The 22,168-nt window shown below is 36.6% G+C and overlaps 1 protein-coding gene across 1 annotated transcript; it reads right to left on the reverse strand.

Moving 5' to 3' along the window:
- Positions 1–4,678: 4,678 nt before the first annotated feature.
- Positions 4,679–21,658, reverse strand: esf1 (ESF1 nucleolar pre-rRNA processing protein). Its single transcript, NM_199745.2, has 14 exons — positions 21,581–21,658; positions 19,470–19,952; positions 18,642–18,874; positions 17,098–17,211; positions 16,909–17,018; positions 14,448–14,600; positions 12,991–13,105; positions 12,693–12,843; positions 12,123–12,290; positions 9,413–9,537; positions 8,897–8,993; positions 6,158–6,246; positions 5,485–5,637; positions 4,679–5,124 (listed from the first exon to the last, which is right to left on the reverse strand). The coding sequence occupies exons 2-14, from the start codon at positions 19,927–19,929 to the stop codon at positions 4,819–4,821; spliced, it is 2,274 nt and encodes a 757-aa protein (NP_956039.2). The 5' UTR covers positions 19,930–19,952; positions 21,581–21,658; the 3' UTR covers positions 4,679–4,818.
- Positions 21,659–22,168: the final 510 nt, after the last annotated feature.

A 22,168-nucleotide genomic window follows, 5' to 3' on the forward strand; every position in this document is an offset into this window, starting at 1 on the left:
GTCACTAAAATGCTCACATGTTTGTGCAACAATAGACTATTTTATTTAAATAGTCTGTGCAAAGTGTGTAGAATTGACACATTTTATGGTAGCCTATTGCACGTTTTCTGATGCTTCAGATCGAATCTGAATCAGTTCATTTCTGCTACTGCCAATATGATTTAGTAGCAACAACTGCAACAATTTCGTAAAAAGAGCGACTCTCAAAGTTACATTTTGAATTACTTACCTGACAGTAGATACTGGAAACATTTAAACAGAATTTTTGAACACTTCATAAAGCCTAATTTGCTTGGATAAATGCACATTTTGTTATTAATGCAAATTTCATTTGGTAAAATTTGTGTTTTTATTTGAATGTATTTTTTGTTGGTCAGCTATTTACAAAATGAACAAAAAGAATGAATACATTTTAGGTGAAGTGGCGTGCAAATACTTTTTTTTCAATAATAAGGGAATCATTCATTCAATTCAAGTAGGCCTGTTTCAGTATAAATATCGTATTTCTGACAATTTTCTTCATTTCATGGATTTGAGTTATGAGTTACAGTATCACAATGCTACTTGGTATCACAATACTTCAGCTGGTATAGTATTGTAACAAATTAATGGTATCACAACAACCCTACTTCTTTCTACCACTTTAGTGTAAATAGTGAGTAAATGTTTTTTTTGGGTGAACTATCCCTTTAAGGTCTACAATATACGAGTTTAAAAATTCTAATTATTATTATTTTTTATTCATCAATGATGCATTACGTTGATTAAAAGTGACATTAAGAATATTTCTAATGTTTTATTATATTGTAAATATACATAAATGTGTTGAACTATTCCTCATTTCAGTAAAGGATTCTGTGGAAAAAAGCACTACAATTATTTTTAAAATTTAATAAAAAAAAATAAATGCTTATTTCTGAAGTATCATCTGACATTAAATACTGGAGCAATCATGCTTTTGTTACAGGATAAATTAGTTTAAAATGCATTCAAGTAGAAAAATGACAACTTTTACTGTGTTTTTGATCATGTGCTGTACATGCAGCACAACTCTATAACATGAAGTTAAGGAAATGACCGAATTTTCATTTTTTCATGACTTATTTAGTGAAGAACCGAGATCGTGATGCTCTTATTGAGTTGGATGTGTCTGAGCATTTCTGAAAATGACTTCAGTAAGAGCGTATCTGCTAAAAATAACGTTTCTACACTTTAGGGGTGTGCGAAACTTGTCTGTGACACAATGTGCAAGTGTGTCATTCACTTTTCATAAAACTTAACAAAATCACATTTCGAGAGTTAAAAAGCATCCTAACCCTATTAGAATGAAGTAAGATGTGATTTTAATTCAAGTTATGAAAGCAAAAGAATAACCCTGTGTGGGTTTGTGTATTTACAATATATGCTATACTGATGTATCAACTAGAATAAGTGCCATTTTCTGAATATTACCCTTTAACATGGGATAATAAATTTAATACAGTTCAACAAATAAGAAGTTAATCTTCGAGGAGTTACAGATTATTTAGGTTTAATTTATTTATTTTTTTTGCATTTTGCCGATAACAAGAACTTCAATCAAAGCCAAAACAGAACATTCTTCTTTAGTGTTCAGTTTCTGAATGAATCTGTTTTTGAACGAATCACTTGAGTCGAGGATTCATTGGTCTATTCATTGGCTCCTAATCCTAATCACTCATTAAGACAGAGACTTCCTGCCATCTACTGGCTGTTTTAGTCTCGTGTTTAGTTATCTACAACATTGATTATACAAAATATTGTTTATTTGTTCAAAAATGATGATATAATATTCAATATCGCACACCCCTGCTACACTTCACCATCACATACATCTTCATAAAGCAGGTTTTTACAAGTCACCGCCAGTTTAGACTAACAATAGCCATGCTGTTTCTTGCGCAAAACATGCTTTAATATCTCTAACTCTACTTTGTGAAGTCGCACTCTTGATTTATTCTACCTTGTGTGTCGTACCGTATTGAAACTGTATTTTACTTAACTCTAAAGTATTTGTATAGTTTTTTTACTCAACATGTGAAGCACAATTTGTCCTGAAGCGTTTCACTAAAAGTGTATTTTCTCTACTTAATAGTCGTGTAATCTTATATTTTATAACATTTTGGTGCAACACGATAAATGTACAAGGCGTGAAGTTATGAGGGGTTTTACAGAGAAAAAATAGACTAGGAGAGAGTTAACTAGTGGTGCTGGACAAATATCACTATTATGATTGCTCAAACTTAGGATTTTATGAAAGTACTGAGATGTATACAATCCAGCTTAACATTTTGCCATAAAATGGATTTAAAAAAACTATAGACATTAAAGTAAGGTTTAATTTCTATAGACAGAATGTCAAAGATGGTGGTGTATAAGTATATGTGTGTGTGTATATATATATATATATATATATATATATATATATATATATATATATATATATATATATATATATATTAGCGATGCAACGATTATAAATTTAGATTGTATGATTATAGTCTAAGAAATAATCTCGGTTTCACGGTTCTCACGATTATTTGCATTAATTGATTTCAAAACTCCACTAGTTTATAACTAAAATTATTTAAAATTTGGTTTTGTTGTTCGAGCCTAAATACAAATTTGTTGCCATTTTAAAAGTTTATTTAATTGACTAAAAAAAATCTGTGTGTATTATTGATGCATTTATTGGGTAAAATTGCTTTTTACTGAGTGCTTTTTACAGTCATTCAATGTGTTTTTGGTCATTATCAATGCATTGTCACCTTAATTGAGCGTGTGCAGTAAATCGAAAGTACTCGATTGATCTCGGCTGGTGGATCAACACTCGCCACATGATCGCTCTCATCTGCGTCATTTTTTGTAAGTGGGTTTGCAAACCCTGTGTACTTTCCATTGCTTCTTCCTCAAACTTCAGCCATTTGCAATTTCCGCGGTCACAAAAGCCCCGTCATCTCAACTAGGTGCACCTGAAAGCTTGAACGTGTTGTGTGCGCATCCCTTTATTGGAAATAATGAACTTGAGTGAGCTTGCCTTAATTAATAGCCTCAGTCAGAGTTAGTCCAGTGTGCGTGGTTATTAGTCTCGGTGTACAAACTAGCGCACAGTTGGCATAACTTTGTTTAGTTGCTGCAGATTTGTTCTGTGCAAAAACACAATGTTGAAAAGCCTTTACGACTAATTAACCACGACGAATTAAATAGCGGTTAATAGTGAAACCGGTTAATCGTTGCATCCCTAATATTTAATATAGACTTAAGCTGGTTTGAAATCATCCAGAGGTATTGAATTTTCGTCATAAACTGTAAAAGTGACATATTTATGAGGTAAACAAGCTGAACCACTACACAAAACACTCCACTTTCTAATGTGTCAATTTCAAACCTTAATTGCACTATTTTTTCTGTAACACTGTGGCTCAATTGAGAATCATTGACCCTTGTGATCTTTGTTTTGGTATTTCAAATCTGTCATTCGTGCCTTTTCTGGATTGGGTTTAATGGTGTGAATTACCCAAGCAGTACATGTACACTTTATATTCCTTAGCCATAATTTACTGTTTTTTTTAAACATGCTCTCGTTGTATCCACAGGAAATGTACGCGTGTATGGTTTTCATTCATTTGCTATATTTTAATATACGGCACAAGTGAGGAGGCCTGTTTCTTCTGTACGGTAAAAAAGATGTGCCTGTGAAAGTGCCAAGACTTTATTTTGAATGTGCGAGTGGCTTTTGTGTGACCATGAATAAAGCTAACCTTTAACTTCAGCTTTTTAGACGTCCTGTCATCATTAAATATGTCTTTCTGAAAGAAATTCAATTCAAGTTTATTTATATAGCGCTTTGTGACTAGAACTATGTGCTTTGACACAATCAGCATTGTACAGAGTTGAAGTTCAGTTTAGTTTTCACTGCTGAAAGTTCAAACACTGAAGAGCAAATCCACCGAAGCGCAGCTCCACAAGTAAATCTATTTTGCTTTCTTCAAACTGGCAGCAAAACATTTGAATTTAATTCTCATTTGGAATGGAAGATTTTTCGAAAACCAATTATGGATTTATTAAAAGGAATCCACGTTCTAAATTCTCAGTATGGAATCGAATTTAAACAATGCCAATTTTATGATGTCACATTTAGACAGACACACAAATCAGATATTTTTGTGCAGTGAATATGAACATGCAGTGTCTGCTTTCATGTTTGTACAAGACCATAGCATTTCTACAAAGAATGCTATAGACCATTTTGAGGGGTGTAAACTAAAATAATGGTCTCAATGTACTTCCTGTTTTACATTTTTTCATTTCTATAGTTTCCGAGAAGCCAAAAAGAGCCACATATTGATAAATAATGTTTTGATAGCAGTTTTAACATTAAGTTCTAATTGAATTTCCTCTTGTTACAATTATGAAATAGTTTGATAACAAGCAGGAAATGTTCATGGTCCAAGGACATCACCACATTGAAATGGTCTATATTTTAAAGTAAAATAGAGGACATTAGTGTAAGAAATGGTTTGACAAACTCAAAGTGGCATAAACCAAATACTATTGGCCAATTTTTAAAAAAGTGGACGTGGCTTCTCAACATTCCTACCTACCATTTTAGTTTAAAGACATAAACACACTAAATAAAACTGCATGTCTCATCAGACCATCAAGCAAACCTGCTTTAATGATTGTACACTAGGAGAAAATATGACATTGGTTATGAATTATCTTTCAATTTTGTCTCTAATCACAAGAAAGTCCAACCATCTACATAAAACAGCAATGGATGCATCTCTCGTTCTCAGTCTATTTTGTCTTTTGCTTCTTGCGTGCTTGAAACTGTTGGGTTTTGTTCTTGACGGACTTGATGAGCAGTGATAAACTGGGGTCCATGGTTGATGATGATGCTGATGGAGTGTGTGTTTTGTCCTCCTCCTGTGTGTGTTTGCTCCTCCTCGTCTCCTCCTGACTGTGTTTCTCCTCTCGGCGCCGCTGTTTCTCCTCTAAGATGCTCTGCGTGGCTTTGGTCTTCTTGTAGGCTGGGTCAGACGGGTCCAGGTTGTACAGATGAGACGTGAACATCGCCTGAAAACGTGGGTCTTGAACGTCCACCTGGGGAACAATTAAAAATGGGAGTTAACTATGATGATAACTACACTACTGAAGTCTCCCGGAAATAATTATTTTAGGGGAGTGTTAATGACGGGACACATCAAGTCAATGCCAAACAGCTAGCACCAATGAATCCCAACTGCGTTGTCACCTCGCATTGGCTCGCATCCGGACCAAAAAGCTGCACATGAACACATCAAACGGACGAAAGCCGACTAAAACAAGAATCACTTTCTGCACTTCCACCCTGTTTTCACTTTTAGATTGAAAAATGTCACGCAATATATAAACATATGCATATTTAATACACTTCATGGGATCTGTAAATACACTACAGCAGTGGTATTTCAGGACTCTGACCTTAAAGTCGTCTCCTTCCTCCAGAGGCGTGTTGCTCTTCAGCAGTTTCTTCCTCTTCTTCTTGCTCAGGTTCTGATGCTCAACGATCTTGTCATAGTTAAAGTGTTTGTGTTTGTCGTCTTCATCGTCATCCATCAGCAGCTCCATTTCAGCCTAGAGATCAGGACGAGTTAATCAGGACACCTATTTATTTATGTTTTAATGCCATATCAGCAGCGCTGGCTATATTCATGACCACACTTGTACTCAGTATTCAATATTTGATTTGCTATCATAACAAAACATAAAAATAAAAACGCAGAAAGGTCAAATAAGGACTTTCAATTTGTCCTATATTGTACAATTCCTGCAGAAGACACCTTTTAAAACATTTCTCTTCAAATATTTCATGAATAAAAACAATATCTGATACCATTTACAAATATACATTGTATTAAAATATGTTTTATCATCAAAATATTCTTACAAAACTTATAAATAGGTTTCTCTTCGACCTTTCAATAAGTATGAATCTTGAGGAATCTTGTATGTACAACCAAGTCATGTCCATGTTCCAAATGGTAATAATTCATATTCACTTCATAAAATTTGTTGTTTATACATTCATCCCATTCCATTTAGTTAATCATGACATTATTACCCACAAACACACTTGTGGATTAGAGAAACGCACCTTCCGCCTTTCCATTTCCTCCTGTTCTTCTGGCGTCCGCTCCTCTTCCTTCTTCCTGTTCTTCTTGCTCTCTTTGTTTTTCAGGGACGCTGCAGAGACAAGAGTCATCCTCATTTAAAGGGATCCTTCATTATCAAGTTCAAAGTTCTGAGTTTTTTTTACAGAATACATTTTTTAAATTGAAATAGAAATACTATGGAAGTCAATGGTTAGGGGTTTCCAGAGTTCAAAATGAAGGGTGAGAAAGTAACAATTTTAATATTGGGGCAAACTATCCCTTAAAACTCTGTATGAAATTGAAGTTGCGTAGACTTTTATTTCTGTATGTTGATGTACCTTGGCACTAAAGGTCAAACGACAAAAAATAAGGTCAAGAATCTTGGTGTGACTCTGGAGTCAGATCTGAGTTTCAACAGTCATGTCAAAGCAGTCAGTAAATCAGCATACTATCATCTCAAAAACATAGCAAGAATCAGATGCTTTGTTTCTAGTGAAGATTTAGAAAAACTTGTTCATGCTTTTATCAGCAGCAGGGTGGATTACTGTAATGGACTCCTCACTGGTCCTCCTAAAAAGACAGTCAGACAGTTACAGCTCATCCAGAACGCTGCAGCCAGAATTCTAACCAGAACCAGAAAATCCGAGCACATCACACCTGTCCTCAGGTCTTTACACTGGCTACCAGTTACATTCAGAATAGATTTTAAAGTATTATTACTGGTCTATAAATCACTAAATGGACTAGGACCTAAATACATCACAGATATGCTCACTGAATACAAACCTAACAGATCACTCAGATCTTTAGGATCATATAAACTAGAAGTTCCAAGAGTTCAGTCAAAGCAGGGTGAATCAGCTTTCAGCCACTATGCCCCTCGCTGCTGGAATCAGCTTCCAGAAATGATCAGATGTGCTCCAACATTAGGCACATTCAAATCAAGACTGAAAACACACGTGTTTAGCTGTGCCTTTACTGAATGAGCACTGTGCTGCGTCCGACAGATTGCACTATCATGTTTTTCTCTTCTTCTTCATTCTTTTATATCACATTTTACCTGTTTTTATGTTTTGTTTTTACGCACTTTTATTATTTGTTTTTATTTTTATTTTACTTGTTTCTTTTATTCTCGTTTATGTAAAGCACTTTGAATTGCCACTGTGAATGAAATGTGCTATATAAATAAACTTGCCTTGCCTTACTTACAACTAAAACTGAATATTGAGTAGGAGGTAGGGTTTCCATTTTGCGCATCATTCTCTTCTAGAAAACTAACGGTTAGAGAGGGTATTAATTAAGGTTGGGCGATGTCGACCAATTTGCCATGGTACGATGTCTAATGTGAAACATCGCAATGGACGATGGCATCGTCGTCATAGACAGCGGTGAAATTATTATTTATGAATAATCAATTAATTCATAATGAACTCATTATTTGTAGCCTACCATTTCAACTACCTTAGTCTTTATTTTACCCATAACCAAATCATAAAAAAAAGATAAGTTACACACAAATTACCACCACTTTTTCCATGGAACTCTGGCATAAATAGGCAGAGTTATCCGTGTCTTTATAAAGGCGTCGACAAACTTGGTTGGTAAAAATGGTGCACAACCAACAGCAATCACCCAGTAATATCTGAGGTTTTCGCTAAAATTACTAAGTACAAGCTTGAAAGCGAAAGACTGAAGCAGTGTACTGACCCTGTGACACGTTACCCAAAACATTCAAAAGACTGAAGAGTCGTTAGATAGAGACGAGATTAATTAAATATCATGTTTAACAACTATAATGAGACGTGATCCAGCGGTAAATCCTTGATAAACTGTCCGACGTGCACTGCTCTCTGGGGTTTTGTGCTCAAAGCACCCGCTGACTGCCTACTCGTCCGCATATGCTGGAGTGCTTGACAGAATGTGTGTGTGTGGTCACGTAATGTGCGTTTTCAGCAGTATCGTGTGGAAAGAAGGCTGTTCAGAAATCCTGGATGAAACGTCAGTGTGGATGTGGATCGTTTTCGTTCTAAAATGCCATTTTAAAACTAAGATGCATTAATGTAAACGGGGCCTGAGTGTGTATTTTCTGCGAGTGGTTGCTGCTGCGACAGGGGCAGAGGATCACGATGCCGGCTCAGCATCATGATGTCTATCGGTCATTGGCGATTGACGATGGCATTGTCTATCGACCCAACCCTAGTATTAATATGTAATTACAATGAAAACGCTCAGGTTGATGTCAACTAAAGGACCGCCACTCCAAAAGCAGAAGCAAATGGTCAGGCTTTCACTGAAGATTACTACAACAAACACATTTTTTCAGTGGATTAATTTGCCCAGATTAATTATTTCCCTTATGAATAACAGTGTGAGGTAGCAAAATAAACATTGTAAAAACTAATTTCAAGACAATGCTAAGGCCTGCAAATAACAGCTGGTAGGGACAACAAAAAAATTCTTTCTGAGTCTGTGAAATCTTGAACCCTAAAATCTACATAAACCCCCAAGGCATGACATTTCATTCTACATAGGATGAGCCAATTAGAACACAGCCAGCTATATGTTGTATTTCTAAGGGAGGGGCTGCGATGTATAGGAAGTCAACAGACAGAATAGAAGCAGCATAATGAAGGTTAAAAAAACAAATAAATGACTTTTTTTTTTTATCAAAGCAAGAACATCCATCCATGCACCCCATGAATACTGTTGTTAAATATAACAAAGCGTGAGGTGTCAGTGACCTGTGGATACAAGCTCCTCTGTGAAGAAGGGGTCACTGAGGTCAACATCAGGAGGAAGTTCATCATCGCTGATCTGAAGCTCCGCCTCCACCACTTCCTGCACATCACAAGCAAGTCAGGAGGGCAGAAGTAAGGGTAAAGTCTAGATCGGATACGAGGCCGGCCGGAAGTCTGATATACACATCAATATAGCAACATTTTTCATGACCCTGTATTACAATAATTCATATTTTTACAGTACTTTGATGGTTGGGGTTAGGGTTGGGGTAAAAATACTTTATTGGGTAATTTAATAGATAGCATTAATAATACTCTGTACAACTACTGTTTTTACTTTACTCTGATGGTTGGGTTTAGGGTTGGGGTAGGGGTAGACGATAATAAAATACAATACATGGGAAATTTAATAAATAATATATATAATTCTCGTTAACGTCCGGTCGCAACCATATCTGATCTAGCAACAACCAGAAATGAGGAGCAAACATTGTGGTTATTCCTCAGGAACATGTTTACCTTCTTTCCTTTCCTTTTCTCCTTCTTTTTCTCCTTTTTCTTCTCCAGGAACTCTTCCCATGGAGTCAGTCTGTCTTTGCCCATCATTTTCTTCTTCACGAGGTTTTCAGTTGATTCTTTCAGCCCTTAAAAATAATAAAACATAAAGTGATTAAACTCACCTAAATTTATAAATATATTTGATTGCACTGAATAATATATGAGGCTTTTGTTTACTTAAAAAAATAATAATAATACTTACATATATTACTTTATAATACTTTATACTATACTATAATATATATATATATATATATATATATATATATATATATATATATATATATATATATATATATATATATATATATATATATACAACAGTTCTGTCTGGTTCTTGAATCTGATTGGCTGATAGCCGTGATATATTTAAGTAATATCAGCACCCGTACAGCCTATTTACCCTTTGTGTATTACTCCGCCAACATACAGCCAGCAACAAGCAGACACTACAGATCTAAAGTGTCGTTAGAATCTTTAAAAGATGCTTGCTTAGCTGTTTAACTGTCAGCTGATTTTGATTTGAATGATATGATATGATTTGAATCCAACGCGGAAGAAAGTAGTTCCTCATACAAAAGGGTTTTTGAGACTCTCCATGTTTGATTTTGTTTTTATATACACAATTATGCCGTCAAACTGTTGTATAAACGCAATATCACACTCGTAGCATTGCGATATAGCTGTATATCGGCACTGGTGGGGGCACTAAGGCACTCCAACCAGTGCCGATATACAGCCATATCCCACTGCTACTCGTGTGATATTGCTCATATATACAACGGCTCTGTCTGGTTCTTGAATATAATAGGCTGATAGCTGAGCGATATTCTGCAATAACAGCACTCGTACAACTTCTGTGTATTACTACGCACACACAGAGTGACAGCAGATCAATAAACTCACTACAGATTGATAAATATTGCAGCTGTTGGACAACAAAATGTACTTCTAAGGCTTTTTTTAGTCAAGAATGTAGTTGATTAGATTGCAACTATGCAGTTTATTTATAAGGATAGTGCCTATTTTAAAATCTTTATAATTTTGGAAATTGGCAGCCATACTGAGCAAAGCAAAGACGGTTGCACCACAAGATGGTGACAGAGACCGCATAATAAGTCCTAAGGAGAGAAAAACTTAGCGTTTTCTTTTGGTATTCGAAACTTCGGCTGATCAAATCATTACAGAGCAGGTAAGTGACACTAAGTCGATCTCTCTCTCTCTTGTATGTTGTAGTGCTGTATTTATACCATAGTAATCTGCTAGTGTTTGCTTTGTTTTGTTTTTTTTTAATTATTGTGATCTCCCGATTGCAAGAGAAATACTTGGAAATCTCTGTAGAGTGATGGCATCTCATCCCGTTTAGCCTTATAATCTTTTTGTCGTTTTGTCACCACTCTAGACATTACGCTAGAGAATCATTCAACACTAGCTCTAAGGTGACATTTGTGATGTAGCAACTGTTTCTGTTCTGACGGTCAGAAGAATGGCGGAAGAAAGTAGTTCCTTGTACAAAAGAATTTTTGAAACTTTTTGTGTTTGGTTTTCTTTTTATATACATGATTATGCTGTTGAACTGTTGTATAAACGTAATATCACACTCCTAGCAGAGCAATATGGCTGTATATCGTCACTGGTGGGACACTAAAGCCTGATTTATACTTCTGCGTCAGGTGACCGGCGTAACCAGCGCGGCGCAGGCAACGCGCGTGGCTGTGCATTTATACTTCTGCGCGCTGTCTCTGTCGGTCTGCATTAACACTTCCTAAACGCTAGTTGGCAGTGAGGTGTAAATGTTCCTCTGTGTCGAGTTTCTTCGCTACTTTTTTGCTTTTCCTGAACACTTCCGGGATGTTCAAGTGGCTCAAACTCGCTCATTTTGAGGCAGGAACCGGCGGACGTGCAACAACTTTAACTATGAGGTAAACACAAAACAAAACTTTCCATCCGGAGCTCCTTCACGGGACTCCACACTTGTAAACAATCGTTCGCGCGGCTCTCGGTCCCGCCCAGACTCGTCAGCGCTACTGAGCCGACCAATCACAGAGCTTACGCTACGCGTCGTTGCGACGTGTAGTTACATTTTTTGAGAGGTGCACGTCAGTGACGGCGATGGCCACGTGAAGGGCTATGCTTCAGCGCCGTAGCATACGTCGGTGTTTGATGCAGAAGTATAAATCAGCCTTAAGACATGCCTCCCACCAGTGCCACTATACAGCGATGTTGCACTGCTACTCGTGTGATATTGCTCATATACATCACAAAATTTTAATAAAAAAACTATGTGTTTTTTGTTTTTATTTTATTTATATGTATGATACTATATAATAAATTATTAATAAATCATAGTATATTTGTTACATACAAAACAAATTTGTTGCGTGGGGCTTGTATCTTCTGTTCTGCATCTCAGCTCTTAATACTAAAATGTATTATATTAATAATGTCATTATAACATTACAATTAAAAGTAAATTATAAAGCATTAAAAATATAGTATAGTGTAATTATACATAATATATGTAACGCATACAGAAGTCGATCGAAAAAAGTGAATTAAAGATTTCCTAAGACCAAGCAAGTTTTGTTTCTGGTTTTAGGACGACTTTGATCAAAGTTTTTAATTATTGAACATTAATCTTAGGAATGAGTTGAGAGGTAAACTCTGTTACCTGGCACCCATGTGATCTCCATGTTCATGTTGTTGTCGTCATCCTCCTTCTTCTTGTCTTTGTCCTGAATGCTCTTCAATAATTCTCTGTATTTATCAATCTGCCCTGAGCCTTTCTTCCCTTTACTGGCCTTCTTCTCCTCCGGCAGAGACTCAACCGGCTTCACGGCTGAAAGAACATTCAAAACCTCTAAACAACATCGGCAACAGCTCAGGATAATGTTCACATATGAGTTATGATCGGGGCCACACAGAATCTCTGCACTTTATTTTTGCTATTTTTAGCACAGAATTGTGTGCGGATTTTTGCTAACATAATTTTGAGTGTGTAGGAGCATAATAATAACAAATAATAATACTTTTATATTTTTATTTATGGCTTAAAATGCAAATTCAATGAATTAGAACCACTTGTTATTACAGTAGGCTAATAATTATGACTTCAACTGTATTTATTAATGTATATATATATATATTCAACTAAATAAATATATAACTGTATAGATGAATGACAGGGTTTTTTGCAGATTTCTGGGGGTGCAGATGCAGTCAGGGTCGAGTTTTGACTGACCTTTTGTCTGCTCCTCCTCCTCATCCTCATCTTCCTCACTGGATGAAGCCAGATAAGCCTTGAAGTCCATGTCCAGTAGCTCGTCTTTATTGAACTTGCGGCAGAGAGCAGAAACACGGTCGTGATCCGTCTCATCCCACGTCAGCTCCACCTAAACACACACACACACACACACACACAAACACACACACACACACACACACACACACACACACACACACACACACACACACACACACACGTTAGTAAACGGCAGGGTTAATGGCTCAGATATGAATTCGTGTGCAGCGTCACAGACCTTGGAGGTGGTAGTGGCTGTCGATGTGAAAAGTTTGGGTTTGTAGGAGCCATAATCCACATCCGTCGCTCGGTCCTTTGGCTCATCGTCAAACGTCACATCATCAGGAATGAACCTGGAAAGCAAAAGTAAACAACCTATTGAAGCAATATGATATGGTAAATGATTTGTTCAATCGATTCATTCAAAACCGCTGAATCATTTATAAATGAACAGATTCATTTTATAAATAGATTGAGTCGCTGATTAAAGAAATTAATTCAAAACAGCTGATTCATTAAGAAATGATGAGACTCGCTTTATGTATAGATTGAGGGTGCTTTCACACCTGTGAATCGATTCAGTTGTTCCGAAACAGAGATTACAATTGTTACATTGTTGCTCTTTGCTCTTGGAGCGGTTCGCTTTCACACGGCAAAGTTTCTAATCGGACCAAAAGAGCTAAAACAAGTCACGTGCGAGTAAACTCTCCTTACATTGGTCAGAGTGTCAGGGTTTATTTTGCAGTGTCCCGCTCAGCTGTCAGGAGAGGTGGTGGTTTGGTGGTGATTGACAGGGTGCGAGCGCGCGACGTGTCTGAGGAGAGACACGGTGGGGAGGGGTGAGAAGGGTGCGTGACGATGCCTATTTGAGGACCGGGAGGGAGACGCGAGATTACCGGGAGATCATCACTCATTTGCGGGCATCCAGAGACTCGCGAAACTTCCCGCCCTACTCATAATTCTCTCTTCATATAGCCGTAAGCCTATTACATATCCATAAAACACTGTAATATAACCGCGCTCGGATCGGATCGCTTTCTCACTGCAATCGAACCGCTCCAGGGTTCGTTTCAATCGAGCCGAGACCACCTCATTCAAGCGATCTCAGATCGATTAGTTTGGCGCGGAACAGAGCGCGATTGCCCTGTTCACATATGCCAAACGAACCGCGCTAACTGGGCAAACGAGATACGTTCCAAAACAAAAGTGTAGGTGTGAAAGCACCCTGAGTCTCTGACTCGAATGATTCACTCAAAACTGCTGATTCATTAAGAAATGAAGAGATTTTCTTTATTAATAGAATTTGTCACTGACTCAAAGATCCATTCAAAAGAGACTCACTTTCGAAATGATTCATTCATAAGAGCCAATTCAGTATGAAATTAAAAGAATCATCTTATGAATAGATTGAGCCATTGAATCAAACAATTTATTTAAAGCAGCTGATTCATTAAGAAATTAATTGATTCTCTTTAAGAATGCATTATCGAGTTAATGACTCATTCAATTCATTGCAATCAGCTGATTCATTAAGAAATGAAGAGGCTTGCTTGATGAATACATTGAGTTTTGATAAAAAAAAATAAAAAACAATTGTCATTTTAAACAAAAGTTTTGAGTGTGTGTATGTGTATGTGTGTGTGTGTGTGTGTGTGTGTGTGTGTGTGTGTGAGTGTGTTAATGTAAGTTTCTGACCGCAGGTCAATCATGGAGCAGCTGGTCTCATACTCAATGCCGTCACACTCCTCGTAAATCTTCGACGCCGTTTCAGCAGAGTCACACTCCACCACGGCATAATAATACCTCAGACGCTTGAACTGATAGTCGCGCACTTTCTCTCTGTAGATCCTGAAAAACACACGAAAGACATTCATTGTACATCTCTGAACTGACTTACATGATACAAAAATTATGTTTAATATTTCAAAGGTTTAATATGTATATATATATATGGTTCACCCAAAATGAAAATTTCTTACTATTCACCTTAGTTTATCTTCAAAACACAATAGGAGATCCTCCCTCATCCTCTATACACAAGGTCCTGAGACGATCAAAGTTCAGAAAAGAAACCAAAAACATTGTCAAAACTTTGTTTGTGACTTCAGTGTTTCAACTGTAACCCCACTGCTAAAGAAACCCAACCTGGACCATACGCTACTTGAAAACTACAGACCAGTATCCCTGCTTCCATTCATGGCCAAGATTCTGGAGAAAGTAGTGTTCAATCAAGTCCTGGACTTTCTTACTCAAAACAATCTCATGGACAACAAGCAATCCGGCTTTAAGAAAGGCCACTCAACTGAGACTGCCCTGCTCTCGGTCGTGGAGGATCTCAGACTGGCTAAAGCAGACTCTAAATCATCAGTCCTCATTTTGCTGGACTTGTCAGCTGCTTTTGACACTGTCAACCACCAGATCCTGCTATCTACGCTTGAGTCACTGGGCGTTGCGGGCACTGTTATACAATGGTTTAGATCTTACCTCTCTGACAGGTCATTCAGGGTGTCTTGGAGGGGAGAGGTGTCCAACCTACAGCATCTAAACACTGGGGTACCTCAAGGCTCTGTTCTTGGGCCACTTCTCTTCTCCATCTACACATCATCTCTAGGACCAGTCATCCAGAGACATGGATTCTCCTACCACTGCTATGCTGATGACACCCAGCTATACCTCTCTTTTCATCCTGATGATCCCTCGGTTCCAGCTCGTATCTCAGCCTGCCTGTTGGATATTTCACACTGGATGAAAGATCATCATCTTCAGCTGAACCTCGCAAAAACGGAAATGCTTGTAGTTTCTGCCAACCCGACTCTACACCATAACTTTTCAATCCAGATGGATGGGGCAACCATTACTGCATCCAAAATGGTGAAAAGCCTTGGAGTAACGATTGATGACCAACTAAACTTCTCTGACCACATTTCTAGAACTGCTCGATCGTGCAGATTTGCACTCTATAACATCAGAAAGATCCGACCCTTCTTATCTGAACATGCAGCTCAACTCCTTGTTCAAGCTCTTGTTCTCTCCAAACTGGATTACTGCAACTCTATACTAGCTGGGCTTCCAGCTAACTCTATCAAGCCTCTTCAACTGCTCCAGAATGCAGCAGCACGAGTTGTCTTCAATGAACCTAAACGAGCACATGTCACTCCGCTGCTAGTCCGTTTGCACTGGCTGCCAGTTGCGGCTCGCATCAAATTCAAAACTCTGATGTTTGCCTACAAAGTGACTTCTGGCCTAGCACCTTCTTATCTGCACTCACTTCTGCAGATCTATGTGCCCTCCAGAAACTTGCGTTCTGTGAATGAACGTCGCCTCGTGGTTCCATCCCAAAGAGGGAAAAAATCACTTTCGCGAACGCTCACGCTCAATCTGCCCAGTTGGTGGAATGAACTCCCTAACTGCATCAGAACAGCAGAGTCACTCGCTATTTTCAAGAAACGACTAAAAACTCAACTATTTAGTCTCCACTTCACTTCCTAAGCTGCAATTGCCTCTTTGAATATCACACTAATTGTACAAAAAAAAAAAAAAAAAAAAAAAAAAAACTACTAACACTTCCCTTCTTAGACTTTACAGACCTGAAACTTGCCTTTAGTACTTATTCATTGTTGCTCTTAGTTGTGTAAATTGCTTCCTTGTCCTCATTTGTAAGTCGCTTTGGATAAAAGCGTCTGCTAAATGACTAAATGTAAATGTAAATGTAAATGTAAATACAAAGCTCCAATAAAAATTTGGTTTACCAAAATAAAACGGAAAAACAACATCTTTGTTCATTAGGTCAGAGTTTGCATTTACTATGGCCAATGCAACATATTGCTTTAAAAGTCAGATATTGGTGCACAGAGTGATTTTTATATGTTTTTTTGTACACAAACTGGTTTGCATGATTACAGTCGAACCACTGAAGTCACATTGAAAGTTTTGAACCTTTAATTTTCTGGATTTCTCAGAACCACTGCTCTCTATAGAGGACGAGAGCTTTCTGAGTTCATGTCAAATATCTTATCTTTTAGAACAAACGCAGATCTCAGGGGATTGGAATGACATGAGGGTGAGAAATTAATAATAAAAGCAAATTTAACATTTTTGGGTGAACTACCCCTTTAACACACTAGGAGGACAGAAAGATAGAGTGTGTGTCCTTTACCTTTGCTCATCAGTGTCTGCGTCAGGGTTTTCTGGGAGGCTGCTGAGCTCCAGTGGACCCTGAGTCTGTTCAGCGTGAATCCTCTCCTTCCCAAACTCAGACGGATAGACCTGACAAAACAACACAACTGAGAATCACATCTGACTGAGCTGATTGTGAGGCTGTGGGAGAAGGTGAAGGAACAGTTACCGTCACGGACAGCACAACGCCTCCTTTGGGCTTAAATGAGTTGAAGAGAGCCAGGAGATCTTTAGCCTTCAGTCGGTCCCAGTCCATGTTACAGACCGCCAACCGCCGGGACGTCTAAACAGACACACAGAAGATTACAAATACACAAATTCTGAGCAAAAATCGAAAAACTTACACAGACAAAAGTTTGTTTATTTGTATTATTTTATAAATCGCTCAATTTCTGTAATAAATTTATATGTTCAATAGTATATATTGCATTTTATTACTAATGCAATATACAGTTGAAGTCAGAATTATTAGCCCCCTTTATTTTTTTTTTTCTTCTTTTTTAAATATTTTCCAAACGATGTTTAACAAAGCAAGGACGTTTTCACAGTATGTCTGATAATATTTTTTCTTCTGGAAAAAGTCTTATTTGTTTTATTTCAGCTTGAATAAGAGCAGTTTTGAATTTTTTATGAACCATTTTAGGGACAAAATTATTAGCCCCTTTAAGCTATATTTTTTCTCGATAATCTACAGAACAAACTACTGTTATACAATAACTTGACTAATTACCCTAACCTGCTTAGTTAACTTAATTAACCTAGTTAAGCCTTTAAATGTCACTTTAAGCTGTATAGAAGTGTCTTGAAAAATATCTAGTCAAATATTATTTACTGTCATCATGGTAAAGATAAAATAAATCAGTTATTAGAAATGAGTTATTAAAACTATTATGTTATCCGTTAAACAAAAGTTGGGGAAAAAATAAACAAGCGGTCTAATAATTTAGGGGGGCTAATAATTCTGACTTCAACTGTATATTACCAGAGATGGATTTAACCAATAAGTGAGGTAAGCAGATTATTAGAGTCCCAAGAAAATTGGGGGCCCCCAAATAAATACCTAAAATTGTACCTATAAATATAAATACATATTTTCTATTTGTATAATATAACATTTTCTAAACATAATTGTTTAAATAACTCATTTCTAAATCTCTCTTTATATATATATATATATATATATAATTATTATAATTAATTTTTGCCATGATGACAGTCAGATAATTAGGCAGGTTAGGGTATAACAATGGTTTGTTCTGTAGACTATCGAAAAAAATAGCTTAAAGGGGCTAATAATATTGACCTTAAGATTCATTTAAAAACTTTTAAAAAGATTTTATTCTAGCTAAAATCAAACAAATAAATCTTTCTCCATAAGAAAAAATATTATCACACATACTTTGAAAATATCTTACTCTGTTAAACATCATTTGGGAAATATTAAAAAAAGAAAAAAAACATTCAAAGGGGGCTAATAACTCTGACTTCAACTGTGTGTGTGTGTGTGTGTGTGTGTGTGTGTGTGTGTGTATAAATATATAAGATTAAACATTTCTAAATCTATGCAATTGCTTTGTACTTCATTCCATAACAAATAAATAAACAGCAAAAACTGTTTTTACTGTGTTACAAAACTCAAATAAACACAGCCGTGGTGAGCAGAAGCACATTCTCTCGACAGAAAACGAAACATTTTCAAGGCATTTTTCTTACATCATCACTGCGTGGAGCGTCTTTCCACATCTCTCCCCAGTCATGCTCGATCTCCTCCTTCTCACGCTGTAGCAAATCCTCCACCTCATCACCTTCATCCTCCTCGTCTTCATCCGAGCTGGTCTCAATGTTCCCCTTCCCTCTGGCCAGATCAGGCCCACTGTCACTCTCTTCTTCATCATCATCATCATCATCATCATCATCCTCTTCAACACCAGATTCCACATCCTCATCTGTAAAACCCATAGAGGTGTTATTAGAGGTGTAGAAGACGCACCAAACACGAAAGAAAACGCCCCGGAGTTTGACGTCATCCTCCTGTGACACTTTCACTATCCCGCATTCAGAAATGATTCCTCACAGCAAACCTAAACAATCTGTAGCGACAATTTCACACACGGCGTGTCTCAATGATAAAACCAAGAAGAAAAAAACAGTTTCGACGTTTCCCTGCAGTCACTGAATTGTTGCATGGATTGCGTCATCAGATTCTGCGCTCCTATTGGTTCTTGGATTGACGCTCATTGTAGCTGTTGACAATGCAGGAAAGTGTCTTTAATCTTCTGACACTGCCAGAACTTCATCTGAGGAAAAATCTGATCGCAACGGGCACTCAGAGGCTGTCAGTGAACATGTCAAACCAACGATCAAAGATCACCGATTTTAGCCCAGGATTTCAGAAATCTTTTAAGATTTCCCAAATTTGTCTCAGATGACAAAATCCTTGCTGAAATCTCACAGTGTGAGCACGACTTAAGCCAAGACAGTCCCCAATAAAGAAAAATTAATCGATTTGCAATGAATATTGGGCCAATAGGAAAAGCTTACCTTCTTCATATACTCTCACTCCCTTTTTAGTTTTCTTTGCTTCTTTATTCCTCTGGATTTTCTGCTCTTCTTCTTGTTCAGATTCATCGCTCTCCCCCTCCTCCTCCTCATAATCATCATCATCCTCCTCAACTTCAGCTTCCTTGTCAGCCTCGAAGCCTCTTTTCTCTTTCTGTTCTTCCTCAGTTTTTTCTTCATCTTCATCATCATCATCATCATCAGACTGTTCGGAGTCAGAGAGCTTGTAGAAGCGCTTCAGGTCCTCAGTGGAGGTGTGTTTGACGGGTCGACCGCGTTTGTCCACCGTATACTTCAGTTTGAAGCGCTCATCGTGAAACATGGACTGGAAGCGCTTGTCGATCTTGATTTTGCGCTCTTTGTTGGGCATCTCCCAGAAACGAGGGTCCTTCTTGACCTTAGAGAAGCGATCATCGCCGCTTGCAGTGTTTTTGGAGGTCATGATGCCAAACTGGAAGCAGAAACCTGTGGAAAAAACAAAACAGAAAAAGTTTATTTTAGGTGCAAGAAGAAACACGACTTTCAGGCACCATTGGAATGTGTCATGTGTTTTATTATATGTATTTATTTTGTTTTATTCATTTTCCTTCAGCTTAGTCTCTATTTTAGAGGTCGCCACAGCGGAATGAACCTCCAACTATTCCAGCATATGTTTTATGCAGCGGATGCCCTTCCAGCCGCAACACAGTATTGGGAAACACCCCATAGGCGGAGCGTGTGTAAGACTTGGGAAGGCTTAGCTTACTTTTATTATTATTATGTACATTACAGGTCAGGTTATTATTATGTACATTTGGGGTCAGTTGATTTTAAATGTTTTGAAATAAGCTTCTCCTGCTCACCAAAGCTGCATTTATTTAATCAAAAACACAGTACAAATTGTAAAATTGTGAAATGTTATTGCACTATAAAATTACTGTTAAAAAAAGTTTATCATTTCATTTAATCATTTATTTCAGTGATTTTAATAATGAATTTTCAGCTTCATTCCTCCAGTCACACTCTAATATTAATTATTATTATTATTAGTAGTAGTAGTAGTAATAGTAATAAAAGCAACAAGGAGTAATAACTTCATTTGAAACTACATAAAGTGAGTAATAAATATTTAATAAATAAGTATTTAACAATTTAACCATTTTTCTTCATATTTAATTAATGCCGCCTCGATAAACAGAATAATTTTAATAAAAATGTGAAATAAAATGATTAGTTAATAAAAATAAACTGAACCCAAACTTTTGACCGGTAGTGTAGATCAGTGGGTGAGTTTAATAATATAGTTCTCTCTTCTTTATCAGTCACAAATCTTTTTAAATGCATTAAAGAGCAGAGCATATATATTAGGCCTACCCTGGAGTTTGTTTCCCCTCCGCCTATGAAACACCCATAAACTCTCATTTAACATAATAGTTTAATTTGTAAATAAAGACAAGTTACATTGTCAATCAAACTTTATTTTAATCAAATGTTGACATTTTTTGTTGTCGTTTGAAACATTAAACAACTTGCTTTGCATTTATTTTGCAAATTTAATGTGATGCAGACATGAAAATGAGAAGTTTTGCATTTGATTTCATAATAAACACAAACACACTACACAAATGCAATGAAGCTATTATAATGCAAACTAATTATGGAGACAAAAAAGTGGTTCAACTTCTTTTTAAAGAATAAAAAAGTTAAATAACACAACGAATCAGCCTAAAATCAACTTTCAGATAAGCAAACAAACAAATAAATTCTGTAGATTATTTTTTTAAAAGTTTTTCCCCACAAAGGCTCTCTCAATAACAGAGCATATAGTCAATTGATACTTAATATTGCTATATATATATATATATATATATATATATATATATATATATATATATAATGTTTTATGTTAATTGACAGAATGTGTTTTCTTTCCTCTTATTTCCACCGCACACATCTGCACTGAATTGCTTCATTGACAAGTAAATAAAACAATGAACGTTTCGCTACGTGTTCACTAATGTATCACAGTATTGCTATTAATGAAACACGCTCAAACATTCAGTCATAACTGACTGCACGACAAATAAAAGACTTATTTAAAGGCCAGCACTGACCTGCTGAGTTTTCGTGCGATATTACAGCTCCGAGCTTAGCCACACACGTGTTTACCCGTGATGCTTCACTCTTTCCGTGACCACGTTTGAAGCTCCGCCCTTACTTGACTACGGCGAGACATAAAGCTCAAAACACACCGGACGACGACGGACATAACAAATCTGTGGGACGATTGTACATTTACATTGATTCATTTTCTTTTCGGCTTAGTCCCTTTATTAATCAGGGGTCACCACAGCGGAATGAACCGCCGAATGTATATTTGTATTAAATTTAATTAAATACAGATTAATTAAGTTCTAAACTGATGTCAGTTTAAACCTTAATTAATCTAAAAATGTTAAAAAAAAAAAAAAATCTAACATAAAACCAAAATTGTTCAACATTACTAGAACATTTGATGAAAATAAAATAAAAATACTCTACAATATTACTTCAAAAATTTATCAAAACCTATTAAACCTATAACAATTAAAAAGTTCTTTTTTATATATATGTAGTTTCATAAAAAAAATTAATAACCGAAATAAAAGTGTGAAAATGTAATCATATTTTACTTTAGCTATAGTTCAATATTAAACTGATGT

The sequence above is a fragment of the Danio rerio genome, chromosome 1 (assembly GCF_052040795.2).
Source record: "Danio rerio strain M-AB ecotype USA chromosome 1, GRCz13ab, whole genome shotgun sequence".
Lineage (NCBI taxonomy): Eukaryota > Metazoa > Chordata > Actinopteri > Cypriniformes > Danionidae > Danio > Danio rerio.